General features: G+C 43.3%; 1 protein-coding gene across 5 annotated transcripts in view; it reads right to left on the bottom strand.

Moving 5' to 3' along the window:
- The window catches only part of NPHP3 (nephrocystin 3), a 267264-nt gene that overhangs the window by 104199 nt on the left and 140442 nt on the right, over window positions 1-22623 (bottom strand). For all 5 annotated transcript variants that reach the window (XR_004538010.1, XM_033929971.1, XM_033929970.1 and 2 more), the window contains exons 19-22: window positions 22294-22391; window positions 21107-21229; window positions 17685-17874; window positions 16196-16437 (exon numbers count right to left, since the gene is read on the bottom strand). Coding sequence is in view for 4 of the 5 variants with exons in the window: in XM_033929971.1 (XP_033785862.1) it covers window positions 16196-16437; window positions 17685-17874; window positions 21107-21229; window positions 22294-22391 (653 nt within the window). In the remaining variant the exon portion in view is untranslated. The remainder of the gene's footprint in view (window positions 1-16195; window positions 16438-17684; window positions 17875-21106; window positions 21230-22293; window positions 22392-22623) is intronic.

Consider the following 22623-nt stretch of genomic DNA (forward strand, 5'->3'; position numbering starts at 1 on the left):
TCTGATAGTATATCTGGTCTAAGTCCACTTCAACTGTGGTGAGGCTGTCTTCTATTTCTCCTGCAAACACTTTCTCCGCTTCAGGTATTGTTGAGGTGTCCTCCTTCGTAAAGACGGACGCAAAGAAAGAATTTAGTTTGTCTGCGATTTGTTTATCTTCCTTGATGTACCCTTTTCTTCCCTGGTCGTCCAAGGGTCCGACTGCCTCTTTTGCAGGTTTTTTCCCTTTCACGTATCTAAAGAAGGGCTTGAAGTTTTTGGCCTCCTGGGCTATTTTTTCCTCATATTCCTGTTTTGCATCCCTCACCGCCTTGTGACATTTCTTCTGATCATCTTTATGTTTGTTCCAGGCTTCGGTTGTCTTTATGTATTTCCATTTTTTGAAAGAGTCCTTCTTTTCTTTTATGGCTTCCTTCACCTGTTTGGTAAGCCATGCCGGTTCTCTTTTGCTCTTTGATCTCCGATCTTTGGAAATCCTCGGAATGTAGAGATCTTGTGCTTCTGTGATAGTATTTTTCAGTAGGGACCATGCCTGATCTACCGTTTCAAGTTTGTCCACCTTCTTTTCGAGTCGTTTTTCTACCATGGCTCTCATGTGATCGTATTTACCCTTTTTAAAGTTCAAGGTGGTGGTTAAGGTTTTGGCATGTTTCCCTTTCCCGATGTCAAGTTTAAAGTTAATTACATTGTGATCACTCGTTCCCAGTGGAACCATGACTTCCACTTCTGTTATCGGTCCCGTGAGGCCATTTAGGACCAAGTCCAAGGTGGCGTTGCCTCTTGTCGGCTCTTTTACCATTTGTTCCAGGAAGCAATCCCCTAGCACCTCCAGGAACTTGGCCTCCTTGCCGCAGTTGGAGGTTGCTAGTTTCCAGTCTATCCCTGGGAAATTGAAGTCTCCCAATATAATTATATTGCCTGTCTTGCATTCTTGTTTGATTTCCTCCATCATTTCTGAGTCAGTTTCCTCCGCCTGTCCTGGGGGACGATAGTAAAGGCCAATTTTCGTATCTGCGCCATATTGACCAGGAATCTTGATCCAGAGTGACTCAAGCTTCTCTTTCATTTCTGTTGTAACCATTTCTACAGACTCTATTCCCTCCTTAACATATAGAGCAATACCTCCACCTTTCTGCCCTACTCGATCTCTTCTATACAGCTTGTATCCCTGTAGTACTGTGTCCCATTTGTTTTCTTCATTCCACCATGTTTCTGTTATGCCGATGATATCCAATATGTCATGTCTTGCTATTGTCTCTAGTTCCCCCATTTTGTTACCTAGACTTCTAGCATTCGTATACATACATCTAAGTTCCCTTCGCGTTACCTTTTTGGACCTTCTACTCTTGGCCGTCCCTGTAGTTTCAATTACGGTATCCTTTACTGCTCCTGTGTTATCACCCTTGTTTGCTGTGTGGTCGTCCCCTCCTGTGTCTGAATTGTCCCTTCCTGCTTTTTCTCCCTTATTTGCCATGAGGTCGTCTTCTCTTGTGTAGGAGTAGTTTTCCTTGGCTTCTTCGTCGGGGCATCCTTCTATCCGTGCCATCGACCGGTGGTCGACTGTCGGCTTTCCCCTATCTTTCAGTTTAAAGCCTTCTCGATTGCCTTCTTCATGTTGCCTGCCAAAACTCTTGCTCCTTCTTTGTTGAGGTGTAGTCCGTCCCTTCTGTAGTACTTGCTTTTTCCCCAGAACGCCGTCCAGTTGCGCACGAAGTCGAAGCCTTCTTCTTCGCACCATCGTCTCATCCAGGCGTTGATTACTTGCAATTCCCCTTGTCTCTTTCCATCCGCTCTTGGTACTGGGAGGATCTCAGAGAAGGCCACCTTCACCTCCCTGATCTTCAGTTTTCTTCCGAGTGAGCGGAGCTGGCCCTTCAGCTCTTCCCTGTCATACTTCCGCCCGCTCACATCATTTGTTCCCACGTGGATAAGCACAGCGGTGTCCTCTCCCCGTGCGCCATCTATGATCCTGGAGATCCTGTTGGTCACATCCTTCACTCTTGCTCCAGGCAGACAGGTGACGACTCTGTCCTCTCTTCCTCCTGCGGTGTGGCTGTCCACATGTCGTATAATGGAGAGGAGAGGACACCAGCAGCAGGCATAGAGAGAGAGAGAGAACGACAATGGAAGCAGAGGGAAACCAGAAGATGAGCTTTCCAGTGTTCTGCACAGACTGTCATATGTATGACTACCTCCCCTTGGGAAGACAGTCATACGTATGCGGTTGGTGCCAGGAGCTGAAAAGCTTGAAGAAGGAAGTAAAGCGACTAGAGGACAAGATATAGGAGCTAGAAGGACTTCACACTACAGAGGACCCAATCAGGACAGCTATAGACTTCATGAATTAGAGACACATTGAGGAGGAGGTCAGGGAACTCGAGAAATTCATTGAGGAAGCCTACAGGTGGAGAGTGGAAGAAAGCAAACTTCAAATGAACGATGAAGTTACACCAACACCAACATGGAAGGGAGAACAAGAAGCAGATGACCTCATAGAAGACACCCACAGAGGAACATTGCATGGGAGATTTCGTCCAGCAAACGCTACAGGATCAGGAGGAAACTGATAATGTGGAAGCTATGTGGTCAATTCTGAAACTGACCCTACATGAGGCAACTGTCCGTTACATAAAATCGGTAAATAAACAACAAAGAAACAAGAAACCTCAATGGTTCACGGATGAAATCTCGTATCTCATCAAGGAGAAAAAAAGAGCATTTCTTTCATACAAACGTACGGGGAAAGGAGAAGCTAACAGTGAATACAGGGCCAGGTCTGCAGAGGTCAAAACAGCAGTTAGGGAGGCCAAACTACGAGTGGAAGAAAATCTAGCAAAGAACATTAAAAAAGGGGACAAATTCTTCTTCAGGTATATTAATGATAGGAAAAAGAACACCAGCGGAATAGTACGCCTTAGAACCCCGGATGGGAATTACGCAGAAGCAGACTCTGACAAAGCCAAACTACTGAATGAATACTTCTGCTCAGTCTTTACCTGCGAGGCACCTGGACACGGACCTCAGCTGGTATCAAATTCAAGCGTGGAAGACCCATTTCAGAACTTTGAGTTCACACCGGCTGACGTTTACAGCGAACTGGCAAGGCTCAAGGTGAACAAAGCCATGGGACCAGACAAAGTGCACCCAAGAGTGCTCAGAGAGCTGTGTGGAGTCCTGGCAGAGCCATTAGCCATGCTCTTCAATCTTTCCCTAAGGACGGGGAGAGTCCCACTAGACTGGAAAACAGCTAATGTCGTTCCTCTGCACAAAAAGGGTTGCAGAGCAGAGGCTGCAAATTACAGACCGGTGAGTCTCACATCAATAGTGTGTAAACTCATGGAAACACTACTTAAACGCAAGTTAGACATGATCTTGGAGGATGGGAATCTGAGGGATCCCAATCAACATGGATTCACTAGGGGTAGGTCATGTCAATCTAATCTCATCGGCTTCTTTGATTGGGTAACAACGAAGCTGGACTCCGGGGAGTCTCTGGACATAGTATACTTGGATTTTAGTAAAGCTTTTGACAGTGTCCCACACCGCAGGCTTTTAAGCAAGATGAAATCAATGGGGATAGGTGAGACGCTAACTACTTGGGTCAAAGATTGGCTGAGTGGTAGACTTCAAAGAGTGGTGGTCAATGGCACCTTCTCTGAAACATCGGAAGTGACCAGCGGAGTCCCGCAGGGCTCAGTCCTGGGTCCACTCCTTTTTAACATATTCATAGGGGACTTGACACGAGGGCTTCAGGGTAAAGTAACATTATTCGCCGATGACGCCAAAATATGCAATATAGTAAGGGAAAATGATTTGCAGGATTGTATGACGCAGGACCTGCTTACATTGGAGAACTGGTCCTCAACATGGCAGCTGGGCTTCAACGCCAAGAAATGTAAGGTCATGCACCTCGGTAGCAGGAATCCATGCAAAACCTACACCTTAAATGGAGAAACGTTGACCAGGACGATAGTTGAGCGAGACTTGGGAGTGATCATCAGTGCAGACATGAAGGTTGCAAATCAGGTGGAAAAAGCATCATCCAAGGCAAGACAAATGATGGGATGTATCAATAGAAGTTTCGTAAGCAGGAAACCTGAGGTCATATTGCCACTGTACAGAACCATGGTAAGACCTCACCTGGAGTACTGTGTGCAGTTCTGGAGGCCACATTACCGCAAAGATGTGCTTAGAGTCGAGTCGGTTCAGCGGATGGCCACTAGGAATATTTCGGGGCTCAAGGGTCTCTCGTATGAGGAGAGACTGAACAAACTGCAGCTCTACACTCTGGAGGAACGCAGGGAGAGGGGAGACATGATTGAAACGTTTAAATACATCACTGGTCGAGTCGAGGTAGAAGATGACATCTTTCTACTCAGGGGACCCTCGGCCACAAGAGGGCATCCGCTCAAACTCAGAGGAGGGAAATTTAGGGGTGACATTAGGAAGTATTTCTTCACGGAAAGAGTGATAGGGCACTGGAATAAGCTTCCGGAGCAGGTGGCCAAGGCCAACAGCGTGCTTGACTTTAAGAATAAATGGGACATCTACGTGGGATCCCTACAGAGGCCTAGCAAGACACTCAGACTTGATAGGGCGGGTCAGTAGAGTGGGCAGACTTGGTGGGCTATAGCCCTTTTCTGCCGTCACCTTTCTATGTTTCTATGTTTCTATGTTTCTATGAGGGGGAGAAAATGGCTAGTCGATGCCCAGGAGAGGAAGCAGCGAAGCACATCGAGGACACTGACCTGAGACCGAAGCGAAACCTAAAGAAGGGAAAGTCAGCGATCCTAGTGGGAGACTCGATCCTGAGGCATATGGACAGCCACATAGCAGGAGGGAGAGAGGATCGACTGATGACCTGCCTCCCAGGAGCGAGAATCAAGGACATCATGGACAAAATTGGTAAGATCCTGGAAGGAGCGGAGACAGAAGAGAGAACAGTAATGATCCACATCGGGACGAATGATGTCAGCAGGAGAGACTATAGAAGAAGCACGCTGATAGAACAGTTCAAGATTCTGGGAAGGAAGCTGAAGATGAGGACCCAGAAGAAAGCATTCTCAGAGATCCTACCAGTACCAAGGGCAGATGTGAAAAGGCAGGAGGAACTACAATCAATAAGTGTGTGGATGAGGAGATGGTGTGAGGAAGAAGGATTCCACTTCATGAGGAACTGGACAACGTTCTGGGGCAAGAGCAAGCTCTATAGGAGAGATGGACTGCATCTGAGCTCAGCGGAAACAAGATTTCTAGCAAACAACGTCAGGAGAGGAATAGAACAGGCTTTAAACTAAGAAGGGGAAAGCCGACAGTTGACCAAGCATCGACGATTCGGAAGAAGGTATCCCATGAAGATACCGAGGGGAAAAAAGGCTGGGAAGAAACAATGGACAAATTACAGGAGTCGACTAACCCAGAAGAGGAGGTTAGAAGGAATGTAACAAAAGAGAAGAAACTAAAGACCGAAGCACTGGGAAAGGAAATGAAGACAAGAAAATACCAGGATCTAAATTGCATATATACTAATGCAAGGAGCCTAAGAAACAAAATGGGGGAATTAGAAGCCATGGCCAATGCAGAGGACATAGACATCATTGGAGTCTCTGAAACGTGGTGGAATGAAGAAAACAAATGGGATACAGCACTGCTGGGCTACAAGCTCTATCGCCAGGACAGGTTGGGACAGAAAGGAGGTGGAATAGCCCTATACATAATAGAAAGCATACAATCGACAAAAATGGACACAGCAGAGACGATCAACAAGCTGGAATCACTATGGGTTAAAATAACGGGATGGAAAGGGCCTGAAATAAAGATGGGCCGATACTATCGTCCACCTGGGCAAACCGGAGATATCGAAGAAGAAATGGAAGCAGAGATGAAGCGAGAATGCAAAAGCGGTAACACGGTTATTATGGGAGACTTCAACTACCCCGGGATAGACTGGAGTCTTGGAAGCTCAAGATGCGCTAGGGAGACAGAATTCCTGGAGGCTATACAAGATTGTTTCATGGAGCAGCTTGTTAGAGAACCAACGAGAGGAAATGCCACTCTGGATCTAATCCTAAATGGGTTAAGGGGACCTGCAAAGGAAGTAGAGGTAGTGGGACCGTTGGGAAACAGCGATCATAACATGATCAAGTTCAAGGTTGAGGTAGGAATACCAAAAAGAAAGAGAACCATAGCGACAACTTTCAACTTCAGGAAAGTTAAACTACGAAGCAATGAGGGGAAATGGTAAGGAAGAAACTTAGGAACACTTCCAAAAAATGGCAAACGGTAGAACATGCCTGGTCTTTTCTCAAGAACACGGTGAGCGAGGTGCAAAATCTGTATATCCCCAGATTCAGAAAGGGGTGCAAAAAGAGTTGAACAAAAGACCCGGTGTGGATAACTAAAATAGTGAAAGAAGTGATAGGCAATAAAAAAAATTCATTCAGGAAATGGAAAACTGAGGGGAATTGAGGGGAACTGGAAAGAGCACAGTGCACAGCGGCTGCTAAGAAGGCAAACAGAATGCTAGGCATAATCAAGAAGGGTATTACAACCAGAACGAAAGAAGTTATCCTGCCACTGTATCGGGCGATGGTGCGTCCGCATCTGGAGTACTGCGTCCAATATTGGTCGCCGTACCTTAAGAAGGACATGGCGTTACTCGAGAGGGTTTAGAGGAGAGCGACGCATCTGATAAAGGGGATGGAAAACCTTTCATACACTGAGAGATTGGAGAAATTGGGTCTCTTTTCCCTGGAGAAGAGGAGACTTAGAGAGGATATGATAGAGACTTGGGCATAGAGAGAGTAGAGAGGGACAGATTCTTCAAACTTTTGAATAATAAAAGAACAAGAGGGCATTCAGAAAAGTTGAAAGGGGACATATTCAAAACGAATGCTAGGAAGTTCTTCTTTACCCAACGTGTGGTGGACACCTGGAATGCGCTTCCAGAGAGTGTAATAGGGCAGAGTACGGTACTGGGGTTCAATAAAGGATTGGACAATTTCCTGCTGGAAAAGGGGATAGAGGAGTATAGATAGAGGATTACTGCACAGGTCCTGGACCTGTTGGGCCGCCACGTGAACGGACTGCTGGGCACGATGGACCTCAGGTCTGACCCAGCAGAGGCATTGCTTATGTTCTTATGTATAGTTAAGTCTACTATAATTTTTTCAGGAATGGCCATTTTTCTTAATGGATGAAGGTAAATAGTGGAGTGCCACAGGGATCTGTACTGGGACCAGTGTTATTTCACATATTTATAAATTATATGGAAATTAGAACAAGTGAGGTGATGAAATTTGCAGATGATACAAAACTATTCAGTTGTCCAAACACATGATGATCATGAAAAAATTGCAGGAAGACTGGGCATCCAAATGGCAGATAAAATTTAATGTGGCCAACAACTCCACACTTGCAGCACAGAAAGCTTTTCGGGAGCTTGGTGAGGGCGTGAAACCTTTTGTAAAGACTTCAGCTTTTTCTGAAATACTGCCTGCATATGGAAAAGGAGAGCAAAGAGTGAAAAACACAGAGGACTTTAATAGATGGCTCAGAGCCTGGTGTCATCAAGAAGGCTTCAGGTACATAGGAGGATGGGGAAATACATGGAAGGACAAGAAGCTATATTGCACTGATGGGCTACATATTACTACAGCAGGAAAAAGAAACCTTGCAGAGAAATTTAGACAATATTTTTCTAGGCATTTAAACTAGAAGGTGGGGGTGGTGTATGTACGAAGGACAATTATAGAGACCACCCCCGGCAAAAGAAAAGATGTGATAGTAGTAAAGGCTGCAACATAAGCAATATCAGCAACTCATTTCTTAGTATTGCAACGGAAAGTGAAACGACACAAAAATCCATACGAAAAAGGAGATTATCGCTGAAAAATAGCTGGAAAGCGATGACCACAAATGCTCGCAGTCTAAGCAACAAAGTTCATGACCTGCAAGCCCTGATATTAGAGGCAGATCTAGATATTGTTGCTATCACAGAGACATGGTTCAGTGAATCACATGGATGAGATGCAAACATACCGGGATATAATCTTTTTAGGAAGGACAGAGATGGTCATAAAGGTGGAGGAGTAGCTCGCTATGTAAAGATCAATATCCAAGCGACTGAAATGCAAGGGACCTGGGGAGAGGAAGAAGCGATATGGATTGCTCTGAAAAGAGAAGATGGAACTTCTATCTACGTGGGTGTAGTCTACAGACCTCCGACTCAATCGCAGCAAATTGATAAGGATCTGATTGTGGATATCCAAAAGTTTGGAAGGAAAGAGGAGGTTCTGCTGTTGGGAGATTTCAACCTGCCGGATGTGGACTGGAATGTTCCGTCTGCGGAATCGGAAAGAAGTAGGGAGATTGTGGATGCCTTTCAAGAGGCTCTGCTCAGACAAATGGTGACGGAACCCACAAGGGAAAAAGCGATATTGGATCTGGTCCTCACAAATGGAGAGAGTATCTCTAATGTTCGAGTGGGTGCTCACCTGGGTAGTAGCGATCATCAAACGGTTTGGTTTGATATAACGGCTATAGTGGAGAGCGGCCGCACGATACTTAAAGTCCTAGATTTCAAACGTACGGACTTTAATGCAATGGGAAAGTACCTGAAGAAAGAGCTGTTAGGATGGGAGGACATAAGAGAAGTGGAAAGACAGTGGTCTAAGCTGAAAGGAGCGATAAAAATGGCTACGGACCTTTATGTGAAGAAAATCAATAAAAACAAGAGAAAAAGGAAGCCGATATGGTTCTCCAACCTAGTGGCTGAGAAAATAAAGGCGAAAGAGTTGGCGTTCATGAAATATAAAAAAACTCAAGAAGAGGAGAGCAGAAAGGACTACAGGGTGAAACTGAAAGAAGCCAAGAGAGAGATACGTTTGGCGAAGGCACAGGCGGAAGAACAAATGGCTAAAAATGTAAAAAAGGGAGATAAAAATTTTTTCAGATATATTAGTGAAAGGAGGAAGATAAAAAATGGAATTGCTAGGCTAAAAGATGCTGGGAACAAATATGTAGAGAGTGATGAGGAGAAAGCAAATGTGCTAAACAAATACTTCTGTTCTGTGTTCACAGAAGAAAATCCTGGAGAAGGACCGAGATTGTCTGGCAAAGTTACACGAGAAAATGGAGTAGATTCTGCGCCGTTCACGGAGGAGGGTGTTTATGAGCAACTTGAAAAACTGAAGGTGGACAAAGCGATGGGACCAGACGGGATCCATCCCAGGATACTAAGGGAACTCAGAGAGGTTCTGGCGAGTCCTATTAAAGACTTGTTCAACAAATCTCTGGAGATGGGAGTGATTCCTGGGGATTGGAGGAGAGCGGATGTGGTCCCTATTCATAAAAGTGGTCACAGGGATGAAGCAGGAAACTACAGGCCGGTGAGCCTCACTTCAGTTGTTGGAAAAATAATGGAAGTGTTGCTGAAAGAAAGGATAGTGTATTTCCTTGAATCTAATGGGTTACAGGATCCGAGGCAACATGGCTTTACAAAAGGTAAATCGTGCCAAACGAACCTGATTGAATTTTTTGATTGGGTGACCAGAGAGCTGGATCGAGGACATATGCTAGATGTAATTTACTTGGATTTCAGCAAAGCCTTTGATACAGTTCCTCATAGGAGGCTGTTGAACAAACTTGAAGGGCTGAAGTTAGGACCCAAAGTGGTGAACTGGGTCAGAAACTGGCTGTCGGACAGACGCCAGAGGGTGGTGGTTAATGGAAGTCGCTCGAAGGAAGGAAAGGTGACTAGTGGAGTCCCTCAGGGTTCGGTGCTGGGGCCAATCCTGTTCAATATGTATGTAAGTGACATTGCTGAAGGGTTAGAAGGAAAAGTGTGCCTTTTTGCAGATGATACCAAGATTTGTAACAGAGTAGACACCGAAGAGGGAGTGGAGAATATGAAAAAGGATCTGCAAAAGTTAGAGGAATGGTCTAATGCCTGGCAACTAAAATTCAATGCAAAGAAATGCAGAGTAATGCATTTGGGGATTAATAATAGGAAGGAACCGTATATGCTGGGAGGAGAGAAGCTGATATGCACGGACGGGGAGAGGGACCTTGGGGTGATAGTGTCCGAAGATCTAAAGGCGAAAAAACAGTGTGACAAGGCAGTGGCTGCTGCCAGAAGGATTCTGGGCTGTATAAAGAGAGGCGTAGTCAGTAGAAGGAAGAAGGTGTTGATGCCCCTGTACAGGTCATTGGTGAGGCCCCACTTGGAGTATTGTGTTCAGTTTTGGAGACCGTATCTGGCGAAAGACGTAAGAAGACTTGAGGCGGTCCAGAGGAGGGCGACGAAAATGATAGGAGGCTTGCGCCAGAAGACGTATGAGGAGAGACTGGAAGCCCTGAATATGTATACCCTAGAGGAAAGGAGAGACAGGGGAGATATGATTCAGACGTTCAAATACTTAAAGGGTATTAACGTAGAACAAAATCTTTTCCAGAGAAAGGAAAATGGTAAAACCAGAGGACATAATTTGAGGTTGAGGGGTGGTAGATTCAGGGGCAATGTTAGGAAATTCTACTTTACGGAGAGGGTGGTGGATGCCTGGAATGCGCTCCCGAGAGAGGTGGTGGAGAGTAAAACTGTGACTGAGTTCAAAGAAGCGTGGGATGAACACAGAAGATTTAGAATCAGAAAATAATATTAAAGATTGAACTAGGCCAGTTACTGGGCAGACTTGTACGGTTTGCGTCTGTATATGGCCGTTTGGAGGAGGATGGGCAGGGGAGGGCTTCAATGGCTGGGAGGTTGTAGATGGGCTGGAGTAAGTCTTAACAGAGATTTCGGCAGTTGGAACCCAAGCACAGTACCGGGTAAAGCTTTGGATTCTCGCCCAGAAATAGCTAAAAAGAAAAAAATAAAAATAAAAAATTTAAATTGAATCAGGTTGGGCAGACTGGATGGACCATTCGGGTCTTTATCTGCCGTCATCTACTATGTTACTATGTAAATGTAAAGTGATGCACATTGGGAAGAATAATCCAAAACACTTTGACTGGGTGAAGTTCTTGTCACTGGTCAGCAGAGGGAGTCTGAGCAGTAGAAAGAAGGAACTAATTTGCATAACATTCTGCTAACGCACAGGGGAGCTGTCCACTCACCCTGAGTGAAGTATGGTGCTGAAAAGGGCAAGTCCAGAGCAAAAAAGCAGGGAGAGGTAGGAGCTCCTTTGGGAGCCAGGCAACTATTGAGGGGAGGCATGCTTAAGCCTGATAGACTGGCCTACCCAGTAGAGCTTGGGTTGACCAGGAGGGTACAACCACTCAATGCTCAAAGAGATGGAAATGAAACCCCTGAAAAATATCTGAACAAGCTATGAAAAATCAATGAAAGAAAGCTATCGGACCTAAGTTTATCTTTGGTTTGAATTCCAAGTGGGTGTCTGAGATTCTTTTCTTCCCAGTATGATGAGACTTTTACCCATATGCTGTATTAATGAAGAACCCTTTGTAGCATGACCAGGAGGGTACCCCAGGCTTGACAACCAGCAAGGGGCTGAGTGGAGTTGTGTGTATGACCAGGGGTGTGAGCAACTGGGAAAGTCTTCACGACGAGAGTTGTGGGACAGGAAGTAAGTCTGTAGGAAAAGTCCTCAGAGAAACTGGCTGAGAAGGGCCTGGAAGAAGGAGTAGCCAGAGTGCCTGTTACAGCCTGGAGTCCAGGGAGGGGCTCAAGCTTGACAACTGGCGGAGGGCCTGGTGAAGAGGTATCCAGGATCCATGGGGACCCAAGAGGCTGGGGAGCATTGGGACTGGTAGTGGCCCCACAAGGAGAGCCAGAAGAGTCAAGATCCAAAGCTGAGGGGGTCTGGTGAGTGACTGGTGGTGAGACCGGTGGCGATCGGCAGAGAGACCGGTAATGGCATCAGTAGCTGCCAGAAGACTCCAGGAGGAAGCAGCCTAACATACCCGGGAGACCATTGGCCAACGGTCTAGTGAGAGACTGGTAAATGGCACCAGAAGTTTCCAGAGGGCCAATGAAGGGTCAGGAGAGGACCTGGAAGAACTACGAGTCCAGGGAGGACCCAGAGAGGACCAAGAGGAGCTGGAGAGATCTGGTTACATGTAATATGTTAGCAGAGTGTGTTTGAATAACAATGTTTGTTGTGTTTAAGCAGAACCTAGAGAATTCCAGAAGTACCTGGGGATGGTATGTGATGGGTGTTGACTGCTCAGTCCGATCACATAACCACATTACCTTATGCTAAGGCCTACTTTAGGAGTCAGCACCCAAGAAAATGATCTGGTGTCATTGTAGACACAATGCTGAAATCTTCTGCCCAGTGTGCAGCTTATGGCAACAGGATGCTAAGAATTATTAGGAAAGCGACAGTAAATAAGACCGAGAATATTATAATACCTCTGAATCCCTCCATGATACATTTTTACCTTAAGTATTGCAAACAGTTCTGGTCAAAGAAGAGCGACCAAAATGATAAAAGGGATGGAACTCATCTCATATGAGGAAAGACTAAAGAGATTAGGGCTCTTCAGCTTGTATTACATAGGAATTTTGAGAAACATGGTGGTATCTTTAATTGACAAAGTTTCTGATACACTGTGATAATTGTCAGGAAGGACCGAGACAAGCCCCCAAAATGTAAGGATGGACGGGATTTGTGAGGTGGCCTTACAATCCACCAGGTCCTGAGTTCAATTCCTTCACAGAAGTTTCATTTGGAAGTAAACTCAAATAACAAGCACAGCCTGAAGTGATTAGCATAAAGAATATAATATAGAAATAAACTTAACATTATAGAAAAGCAAGGTTCATAAAGATTAAACATTACAATTAAGCATTACCATTAAGGAATAAGTTTTATAATTACAGAGACTGCTTCTGTGCTCTTGTGAATGAGAGAGAATAGGTGCTGTGAGGACAGAGAGGTAGAGAGAGAAGTAGAGAGAGAAAGTGGGGTGTGTGGGGGGGTGGGGGGGGGTGGTGATGTTCCAAGCTTCAGGTTCCAGAGATAGAGAGCAAAAGAGGGGGTTGTTGCAGAGAGGAGGCTTTTATAGCTTGGAATCTTATTCTGAATATAGAAACTATTGTATTTCCCAGTATCTTTCTGTTTATAATTTGTAAACTGTTTGAAACAATAGTTAGTTTAATTGATAAGGAAGGTATGACACTTGCAGGCATGGTAGATGGGATTAGTCTCTGGCTTCTTTGTCCCATTCAAGCAGCCTATCTTCTTGATACACAATCCAATCTGGCTGGATGCTTAATGTATGTGAATTCTGTGCAGGAGCATTTAGGGTCTAACTGCATCAACATTCCAGAGTCAGATTGATATAATGTCCCATAGGCCTTTGCTGATATTGGTTAGGGCAACCAAAATGCTGATTGCTAGCAATGCTAGGCTGACAATAATGATTTTTGCTGTGGCTAAAAGTGTTTGTACTCAGTATCAGGTACATCTCGTTGCAGTGTCCAACAATAGTCATCCAGCACGGGTGAAACCTTTCGCCATGTTCATCACTGAATGCACCAAGATTTGCAGGGAAGAAGTCCAAGTGTGAATGCAGAAAGTGCATCTTCAGTGACATGTTGCACTTCATCCTTTTGTATGCGCTAAGAAGTTGAATATATTTTGGTGCTCTATATCTGTCAAGAAAATCCTCAATGACATCCTTGAATGCTTGCTAGGCGATTTTCTCTGGCCCAACTAACAGATCTTCAAATCTCTCATCATTGGGTGTCGATGTCTTTGACTGCAGATGCCTTTGATGTTCCAAAAAGTTTTTCAAAATGAAGTTGTCTGGCTTTAAACAACCTCTTTTGCAGTTTAGAGCTGCGTGGGCAAGAATCAGGGCAGTGCTCAGGACCTAGGCACTGGACACACCAATTAGGTGAGTCATAGCCAATATGGTTCTCTTACACCAGGTGCACCGCTTAAAGCAGCTTGGAGCCTTGGACATCAAGGGGAACACTGCCGATACAAGATCAAAGGACTCAATGATCTGGGGCGGTCGAGTAGATGGTAAGCCAAAAAAGACTTGATGTACCCAGCCTGAAATGAGTCCGAAGACCCAAAACAAAAAAATTGATCAAAAATAAAAAATTTGGAACCAAATAAAAGAAAAATCAATAAAATGAAAAATTATGAAGAAAAGAATATGAAAAATGAATGGGAAAGCACTGAAAAACATGAAATGTTTTACGTGTTTGGAGATACTCCAAAACACAGCTTTTCAGCTCCATGGAAAACTTAGAACTGATGTCCTGCGAGCTGACCTCAGGCGGGAAGGCACTGGCGCATGTGCAGTATGGGTGGTCTTGAGACTTTTCAGTCTTTTAAAGTGACAGTACACTTTTGCAATGTCTATACTGGGCTCTGTGAATGATGTCACCTACATGTGAGAATATGCTGCCTGCTTGTCCTAGGATAACTACTTTGTTTCTCTGTCTTCAGCCAGTGGACATAACCCACATGTTTTGGACTGATCTGGTAGAACTAAAGGAAAGAAAATTATTAGGTAAGACATAATTTCTCCATAACTATTCCCAAAGCAAGATCACTTGCCGTGATCACCTTGGTGGCCGCATCTATTTGAAATGTAGTCCACTTTTGAGATGGGCGAGCTTAAATATCCCAGGCGTGTTGCCCTGTACCCGCAACAGACGCCTACAGTGTAGGTGGCCTGTCTTGGTCTGTTTTTTTTTTTAAAAAGAAAACGTGCATCTCGATAAGCTGGTTAGACAGCTGCCTACAATCGGGAAGCCATTTATAGAATTTGCCCTATAGAGTGTATACATCCATTTATCACTTCTTTGGAACATGTGTAAATTTGTGTACTATCGGGCATCATTGTATAAGTCTATTTTATAAAGGCACATACGTTGCTTTTATTTAATATGGTATGAACATTTTCAAATTTACGATCAATGTGCCGGTAACATAAGTAGGATGATTGATTAAGCCATAATTATGCCAGTCTTAATAACTCTGTATTGTAACACTGCTACAGAAGCCCCTGTAACTCTGTATAGGGCCCATGTATTGTAACACCTCGCAGAAGCTCTTTGTAACTCTGTATTGTAACACCTCCATAGAAGCTCAAATATTGTAACACCTTTTATAGAAGCTCATGAAAACTGCTCTGAATTGACTCCCCAGTCATTAGTAGCGGTATAGAAGCTCACAATAAACAATAATCAAACAGAATAGGAAGCAATACTGTCCCACATATGTAATGTCCAATAACTAGTCAGTGAAACTGAATGTAAACAAAGTTGTTGATACATTTGATCACTAAGCAGGAGCAATTGTCATTACTTCTAAAGGGGAATTTCAGTGATTAATATCAAAACATATACTCTCATGGGTAGTAAAGTTCAGATTGCAGTCACAGCAGTTAATCATTAACTCCTTCCCCTAAATTCTTTTTTGAAAACGACTAGAGTCTCATTTTATTTATTTATTCAATTTTCTATACCATTCTCCCAGGAGAGCTCAGAACGGTTTACATGAGTTTATTTAGGTACTCAAGCATTTTCCCTGTCCTGGTGGACTCACAATCTTATGAACCACTTTTACTGAAAACTGCTAAGTGCATCTAACAAATTATTTTTTATCCTGATAGTTGAGGTTCCTATCCCTTTATAATTACAATAGCACACTCAAAAGTCATTCATTAAAGGGTTTCACTGCATATCCCATAAATAAAGACAGAAAGCTTCCTTGGAGTCTGTGACTGCAACCTTAGGATATTCATCTAGAGATGTCATTTCCAAATTTTAAGCCTACTCTTACTATTTTAACTCAGCATTTCATTCATTGTAAATTTTAGAATAGAGCTTGTCACTTCAAACCCCTAACCACCTTGTTCAAATATATTATCTTATTTGATAAATCTTTTGTACTATGTGGCCTTGTGGGCTTAAATGTGTACATTTAAGTTTGTAACATAGGCTTCCTACTGTAACTGTCTATATTTTTTTATTTGATCCCTTTTTAATGGTTTGCAAACTGCTTAGATTTTTTTCTTTGATTGGTGGTATATCAAATAAAGATCCAAATCAAAAAGAATCAAATTGAGGGGAAAATGCAAATTAAAGAACAGGAATTGATATTCATTAGGAATGATAAGAAAAAAAAGTACAGTACTACAAATAAAAGAGATAGAGTTTTGATAACCGACAGGATCACACTTAAAAAAACCATGATTAAATTACTCGTACTTGTTTTGTTTTTGATATAACATAGCGAGTGCATCCAGTTCACGAGCAACTCTTGGATGTTCAGCACCGTAAGCATTTTCATTGATTTCCAGAGCTTGCTTATATAGCTGCTCGGCATTGCCAAACTTCTTAGATTGCACATAAACTCCTGCTAGCTGGTGAAGAGATTGTGCCACACTGGGGTGATCTGGGTCAAGTGCTGTTTCTCGAATTTCTAGAGATCGTTGCAATGGAACCACAGCCTGAAAAAGTCAAATGTCAGGGTCATCATATCAAAAGGCAAGCATATTTTGCCAGTTACCTTAAGCCTTCTTCTGCTACTGCATCCCACAATCCTCTTCCTGCTCTTTTCCTTTGCTAATTTGCTATCCCATCTCATGCTCCTAGCCATGGACCTCACCCTATATTCTTCTCTCCTCTGTTATCCCATCCTATGCATCCTCCTCCTGAGCTTCTCTCCTATTACCTCATCCCACACACCTCTCCCTGCGCCTTTCTCCTACTACATTTCATGTTCTTCTCCCTGCACCTCACCCATGCTTCTCTCTCTAAGCCTTTCCCTTTCTATCCCATCCCACACTCTTCTCCTTGCGCTTCTCTATTGATCTTCCATTCCAAGTTCTTCAACTTGTTTCTCTCTTACTACCAAATTTCATATTCCTCTTCCTGTGTCTCTTTCCTCTACTAATGCATCGCACATATCTCTCCCTATGCCTCTCTCCTGCTGCTGCATTTTACACTTTTCTCTCTTTGCCTCCCCTCTATTATTGTATTGTATGCTCCTTTCCTGCACCTATTCCAATGGTCACTCCCCCCCACCTCTCTACTGCTATTGTATTTCCATACTCCTCTCCTTGATACTCATTCCATGCTCCTCTCTGTGTGCCTCTTTGCTATCCCATCTCAAGCTTCTCTCCCTCTGTCTCTCTGCTAGTATCGACAATGAAAGAAGTGCTTATAATGTGAGGGCTTTAGGATGGAAGGTTTGGGGATGTCTGCTCTGAGCTGGGTTTTGTTTTCATGACCCATTTATAAGTGGAGTGTGAAATTTAATTTTATGATTATATTTGTATTTTGTGCCAGTGGTTTTTTGTAGGGCAGTAGGAATAAAGTTTACAAAACAAGGGCTCATTTTACTAAATGGCGGTAGATGTTTCTATCATGGGTCAGCGAGGTAAATGCTCCAATGCTCATAGAATTCCTATGTGCGTGGGAGCATTTACCTCACCGGCCCGCACTAAAACCCTCTAGTGCCGTTTGTAAATAAATCTGCATCTCATGCTCCTCCCCACTGCATCTTATGCTCCCCTCCCTATTCTCTTCACTAATTCTGTTTTGTACCCAGGCGTAATAAGGAGGCATATCTAAAGAGGTCACACAGCAGGTATTTGAATTTGCCTAAATTGCTCTTTCCACTAAGCCACACACCTCTTTCAGTGTGGCTACCTTTCAGAATTTATTGAGTTCACAAAGATTTTTTTTGAAATACCTGACTGAGAAGACCAAGATCCTTGAGAAATCGCCCTAGTGTCTCATACAGATCAGCTATAGAGGTCATGCTCTCCTTTCCTTCACAGCTCTTTTCATATTGCTTTAGAGAGTCAAAGTATTCTGCTGCCATGGAGGTTTTATCCTTTCCAACAAACTGCCAGTAGCTCAGTAATTCAGCAAAATGCCCCCTAATTTTAAGAAAGAGAACAGGAAATAAGTGAATCCAAGCATAAGAAAATATTTTTGAAACAAAATCAGCACAAACCTTTCCTATGGCTTTTAAACAAGCCCACTCATATACTATTTGTTTTCAGTTTTAAAGTGGTTCAAACAAATAATGCCTGCAAAACACTAACCCCAGAATGCCTTCAGAAATTTTCTAATTTATATTGCCTAGTTTTAGTTGCAGCCTGTATAAAATGACAGGATATCTTGGTCATGATGTGAAACACCACTAACTCCCCAGGCAAATCTGCTTCTCATTATTTGACTATGTCTCAGCCTTAATAAGAAGGCTCACTGCTCTGTGACAGAGGAGAGCCATGTTAGGGAGTAAGATGTGCCTACCTCAGTCTGCCAGAGACAGGGCCTGCTGTGACCCAGACTCAAGTAACCTCCAGAGAGCTGGTAAAGAATTTATCCCCTGGAGTGCTCCTTTTATTTATTGATTGATTGATTCATATCCCATCCTCCCCAAGGAGCCCAGAGCGAGTTACATGGTAACATACATAACAGTTGGCAAACAAGACACATAACAATTAACAACAAGGAACAGAAGACTAAGGGCTCCTTTTACGAAGGTGCACTAGCATTTTTAGTGCACACTAGCTGAAAAACTACCGCCTGCTTAAAAGGAGGGGGTAGTGGCTAGCGCACGCTAAGTGCGTGCTAAAACCTGCACCTTTGTAAAAGGAGCCCTAAGGCAATAAGGTACAGTGAGATGTGTCCAGTTCAGTTGTTCCGGATTAGCAGACACTTGTTTGGAATCTGAAGCATGCACATATACCACCTCCATGCAGCATCACCCCTTAGTGTCCCCGTCCATATGCTCCCCCCTCCATGCCCATCATCTCTCCTCTGTTTTTGTATACCAGCCTATGTTCAGCTTCTCCCCTCCACCAAATGTGTCTCTCCCTCTCTCTTTCCTCCCTCTATTGTGTGTTCAGTATTTCACTCCCTCTTCCATAAGAACATAATAATTGCCATACTGGGAAAGACCGAAGCTTCATCAAGCCCAGTATCCTGTTTCCAACAGTGGCCAACCAAGGTCCCAAGCACCTAGTTAGATCCCAAGTAGCAAAACAGATTTTATGCCGCTTATCCTAGGAATAAGCAGTGGATTTCCTTAAACCATTTCAATAATGGCCTATGGACTTCTCTTTTAGGAAATTATCCAAACCATTTTTAAACCCCGCTAAGCTACCCAATTTTTCACCACATTCTCCGGCAACGAATTCCAGAGTTTAATTACATGTTTTGTGAAGAAATATTTTCTCCGGTTTGTTTTAAATCTACTACTTAGTAACTTCATCGCATATCGTGAACAAGTGATTCACATCTACCCTTTCCACTAAATTCATTATTTTATAGACCTCTATCGTATCAACCCTGCACCGTCTCTTCTCCAAGCTGAAGAGCCCTAGCCACTTTAGCCTCTCCTCATAGGGAAGATGTCCATCCCTTTTTATCATTTTTGTTACCCTTCTCTGTACCTTTTCTAATTCCGCTATATCTTTTGGGAGGGATGGTTAACAAGACTAAGAATGTCATAATGCCCCTGTATCGTTCCATGGTGCGACCTCATTTGGAGTATTGCGTTCAATTCTGGTAAAGGGGATGGAACTCCTTTCATATGAGGAAAGACTAAAACAGTTAAGGCTCTTCTGCTTGGAAAAGAGACAGCTGAGGGGAGATATGATTGAAGTCTACAAAATCCTGAGTGGAGTAGAAGGAGTACAAGTGGATCGATTTTTTGCTCCATCAAAAATTACAAAGACTAGGGGACACTCGAAGTTACACGGAAATACTTTTAAAACCAATAGGAGGAAATTTTTTTTTCACTCAGAAAATAGTTAAGCTCTGGAACGTGTTGCCAGAGGATGTGGCAAGAGTGGATAGCATAGTTGGTTTTAAGAAAGATTTGGACAAATTCCTGGATAAAAAGTCCAGAGTCTGTTATTGAGATAGACAAGGGGGAAGCCACTGCTTGCCCTGTATTTGTAGCATGGAATATTGCTACACCTTGGGTTTTGGCCAGGTACTAGTGACCTGGATTGGCCACCATGGAACGGACCATTGGTCTGACCCAGTAAGGCTATTCTTATGTTCTTATATAGTGATCAGAACTGCACACAGTATTCGAGATGCAGCCGTACCATAGAGCAATACAAGGGCATTATAACATTTTCATTTTTCTTTTCCATTCCTTTCCTGATAATTCCTAACATTCTGTTTGCTTTCTTAGTAGCCCTGCACATTGAGCTGAGAGTTTCAACATATCCTCAACAATGACACCTAGATCCTTTTCCTGGGCAATGACTCCTAATACAGGTTCCTTGTTCCCACATGCATTACTTTGCACTTGCTCACATTAAACGTCATCTGCCATTTTGATGCCCAGTCTTTCAGTTTCACAAGGTCCTCTTGCAATTTTTCACAATCCTCTTGCGATTTAACAAATTTGTGTCATCAGCAAATTTAATTATCTCACTATTTATCCCATCATCTCCTTGGTTTGGCATCTCTCTTTCCCTTCCCTTCTCTCTCCTGCTTCCTTCAGGTCTAGCACCTCTCTCCCTTCCCTGGGGTGTCAGCCATCCCCTCTGCAGGTCCAGCATATTCTCTCTCTCTTTCCTTCTAGCTCCAGCCTCTAACCTCCAGCTCCATGTTCAGTGTCTTTTTCACTTTCATCCACCCCTTCCATGGGTCCAGTGCCTCACTACCTTCCCTCCAGCTCCAACCAGCCTATGGTTCCAGTACCTCTTTCCCTTCCCTCCAGTTCCAGCCTACCCCCACCCCCATGGATCCAGCGCTTCTCTTCCTTCCTTCCAGCTGTGTGACAGTTAGGTGTTTACGTGTACATTTGTCTGTGAAAATGTCATTTGGGCAAGTGGTATTTTACAAATAGGCACTCAAATGGCATACTTATTATTTATTCCAGATCTCTAGCAGGTATAAAATGGAGGCAACTAAAAGTACACTACTATTTGTACAGGGCATCCAAATATATACCAGCATTCAAGTGTCCAAATCAATTAGGCTTTCATCCCACATTACCAGTGGTACCTAAATTGAGGTGCCATGTTCTACAGTTGCCCCAACCATAAATGATAAGTGAAAGACCAACTGATCATTCCAGTCTGCCAAGTTATATACCTACTGGATTTTCTGACTGAGGGTATGCCTCAGCTACTCTCTTACCTTTTGTAAAGATTCTGGGATACAAAGAGGTTCAGCAGGCATTCATGCAACTTCTGCTTTTCTCCGAGCTGCTGAAAGAGCCAGGGGAGTTCATCTGCACTCCTCCAGGTTACACGTTCTTGGCTAGCGAAGAAAGGAATAAAAAAAGATGCATTTAAGAAAATTCTTATACGCAACCTCTTTAAAAATAGAAATGTGAACTAAAGTGAGTGTTTTGCTCTCTTCACAAATTAGTGATTTATATGATTCAGCATAATTCACAAATTCATATGAATGCCACCTCTTACTAGGAATAGCTGGGACTGAATGATCAGGAATGGATTTCCCCATGCAAATCTGCTGGGTACTTCTTTCAAGCAACTTGGAATTTCCATTGTCAGGCAGTACGATGGGCTCCATGGACCACTGATCTAATCCTGTATGGCATTTCTTTGTTCTTTCAAGTAGTTCTTAAAGAACCGTGCAATGTATAGTCAATAACTTATTTTAAATTTTAAGGATGCAAACATAATAATTGCCATACAGTCTCATGCAGCACAGATTCAGCTTACCAAGGTTAAAGGGTCAGTCCATTTTTGCTAACCCAAAATGTTGTTTTTTTTTGTTTTTTTTTAATTATTGCCACATCCCTGACTTGAGTAACACTGGATGATCTGTGTCCACATATTACACACAAACCTGCAGGGTTAACACTATGGCTCAGAAGTGACAGTGTTCAATGGGAGACCAAGATTCATATTCTGATTAAGGATCTCTATCCTGGGATGGCTAGGGTTTGGAGTGCTGTGGAGGCAAGTTCGCTGTGTATGAAGGAGGAATAACTCCATAGCACTCATATAGCATCTGCTAACTAGCAATGCAGAACAAGAAACCTAGCTCAGACTTTTCAGAAACAGTATGTTGCTGTTTGACTACAGGGAGAGAGGAAAGTCAGGTGGTCACAAATAATGGTGTCATGGAGCTACTATCTCAGACTTTCATATCAGAAGATAGCTTCTGCAGAATGATAGATTCTACAACCACACAGTGTAGGAAGTCTAGGGGTGGTAGTGTACATACCTCAGGCTGGATAGTAACAATCAATGAAGGCATAGGAAAGGAAATTATGTTGTTAGGTAAAGAGCATGCATGCATCAGAAAACATATAAAGATGCTTTCTGTGACAATTATGATATTGTTTGACCTACTTCAGCTGCTTAGTGAAATACTGTATTAACGATTTTCTATATCCATAAATAATTGTTTCTCCTTCTTGCATGTATTCCAGGCTCACGGCTTCCCAAGCCTGCAAACAAAACTCAGCATTATGTTTGCCATTTGCTGCTGTCATAGTTAAACACTGATGCCAAAGCCACAAGGCAAATCTTTTCAGTTTTCTCATTTACTTTTAAATCACATTCAACACATAAAGGACCCCAAAGTGACCAATACACGGGTGATGTTTATGTTTAATAAAATTTGAGATATCTACTTTCAAATAAAAATCAAAGCGGTTCACAATTAACAACAAGGTAATA

Source organism: Geotrypetes seraphini, chromosome 2 (genome assembly GCF_902459505.1).
Source record: "Geotrypetes seraphini chromosome 2, aGeoSer1.1, whole genome shotgun sequence".
Taxonomy (NCBI): Eukaryota; Metazoa; Chordata; class Amphibia; order Gymnophiona; family Dermophiidae; genus Geotrypetes; species Geotrypetes seraphini.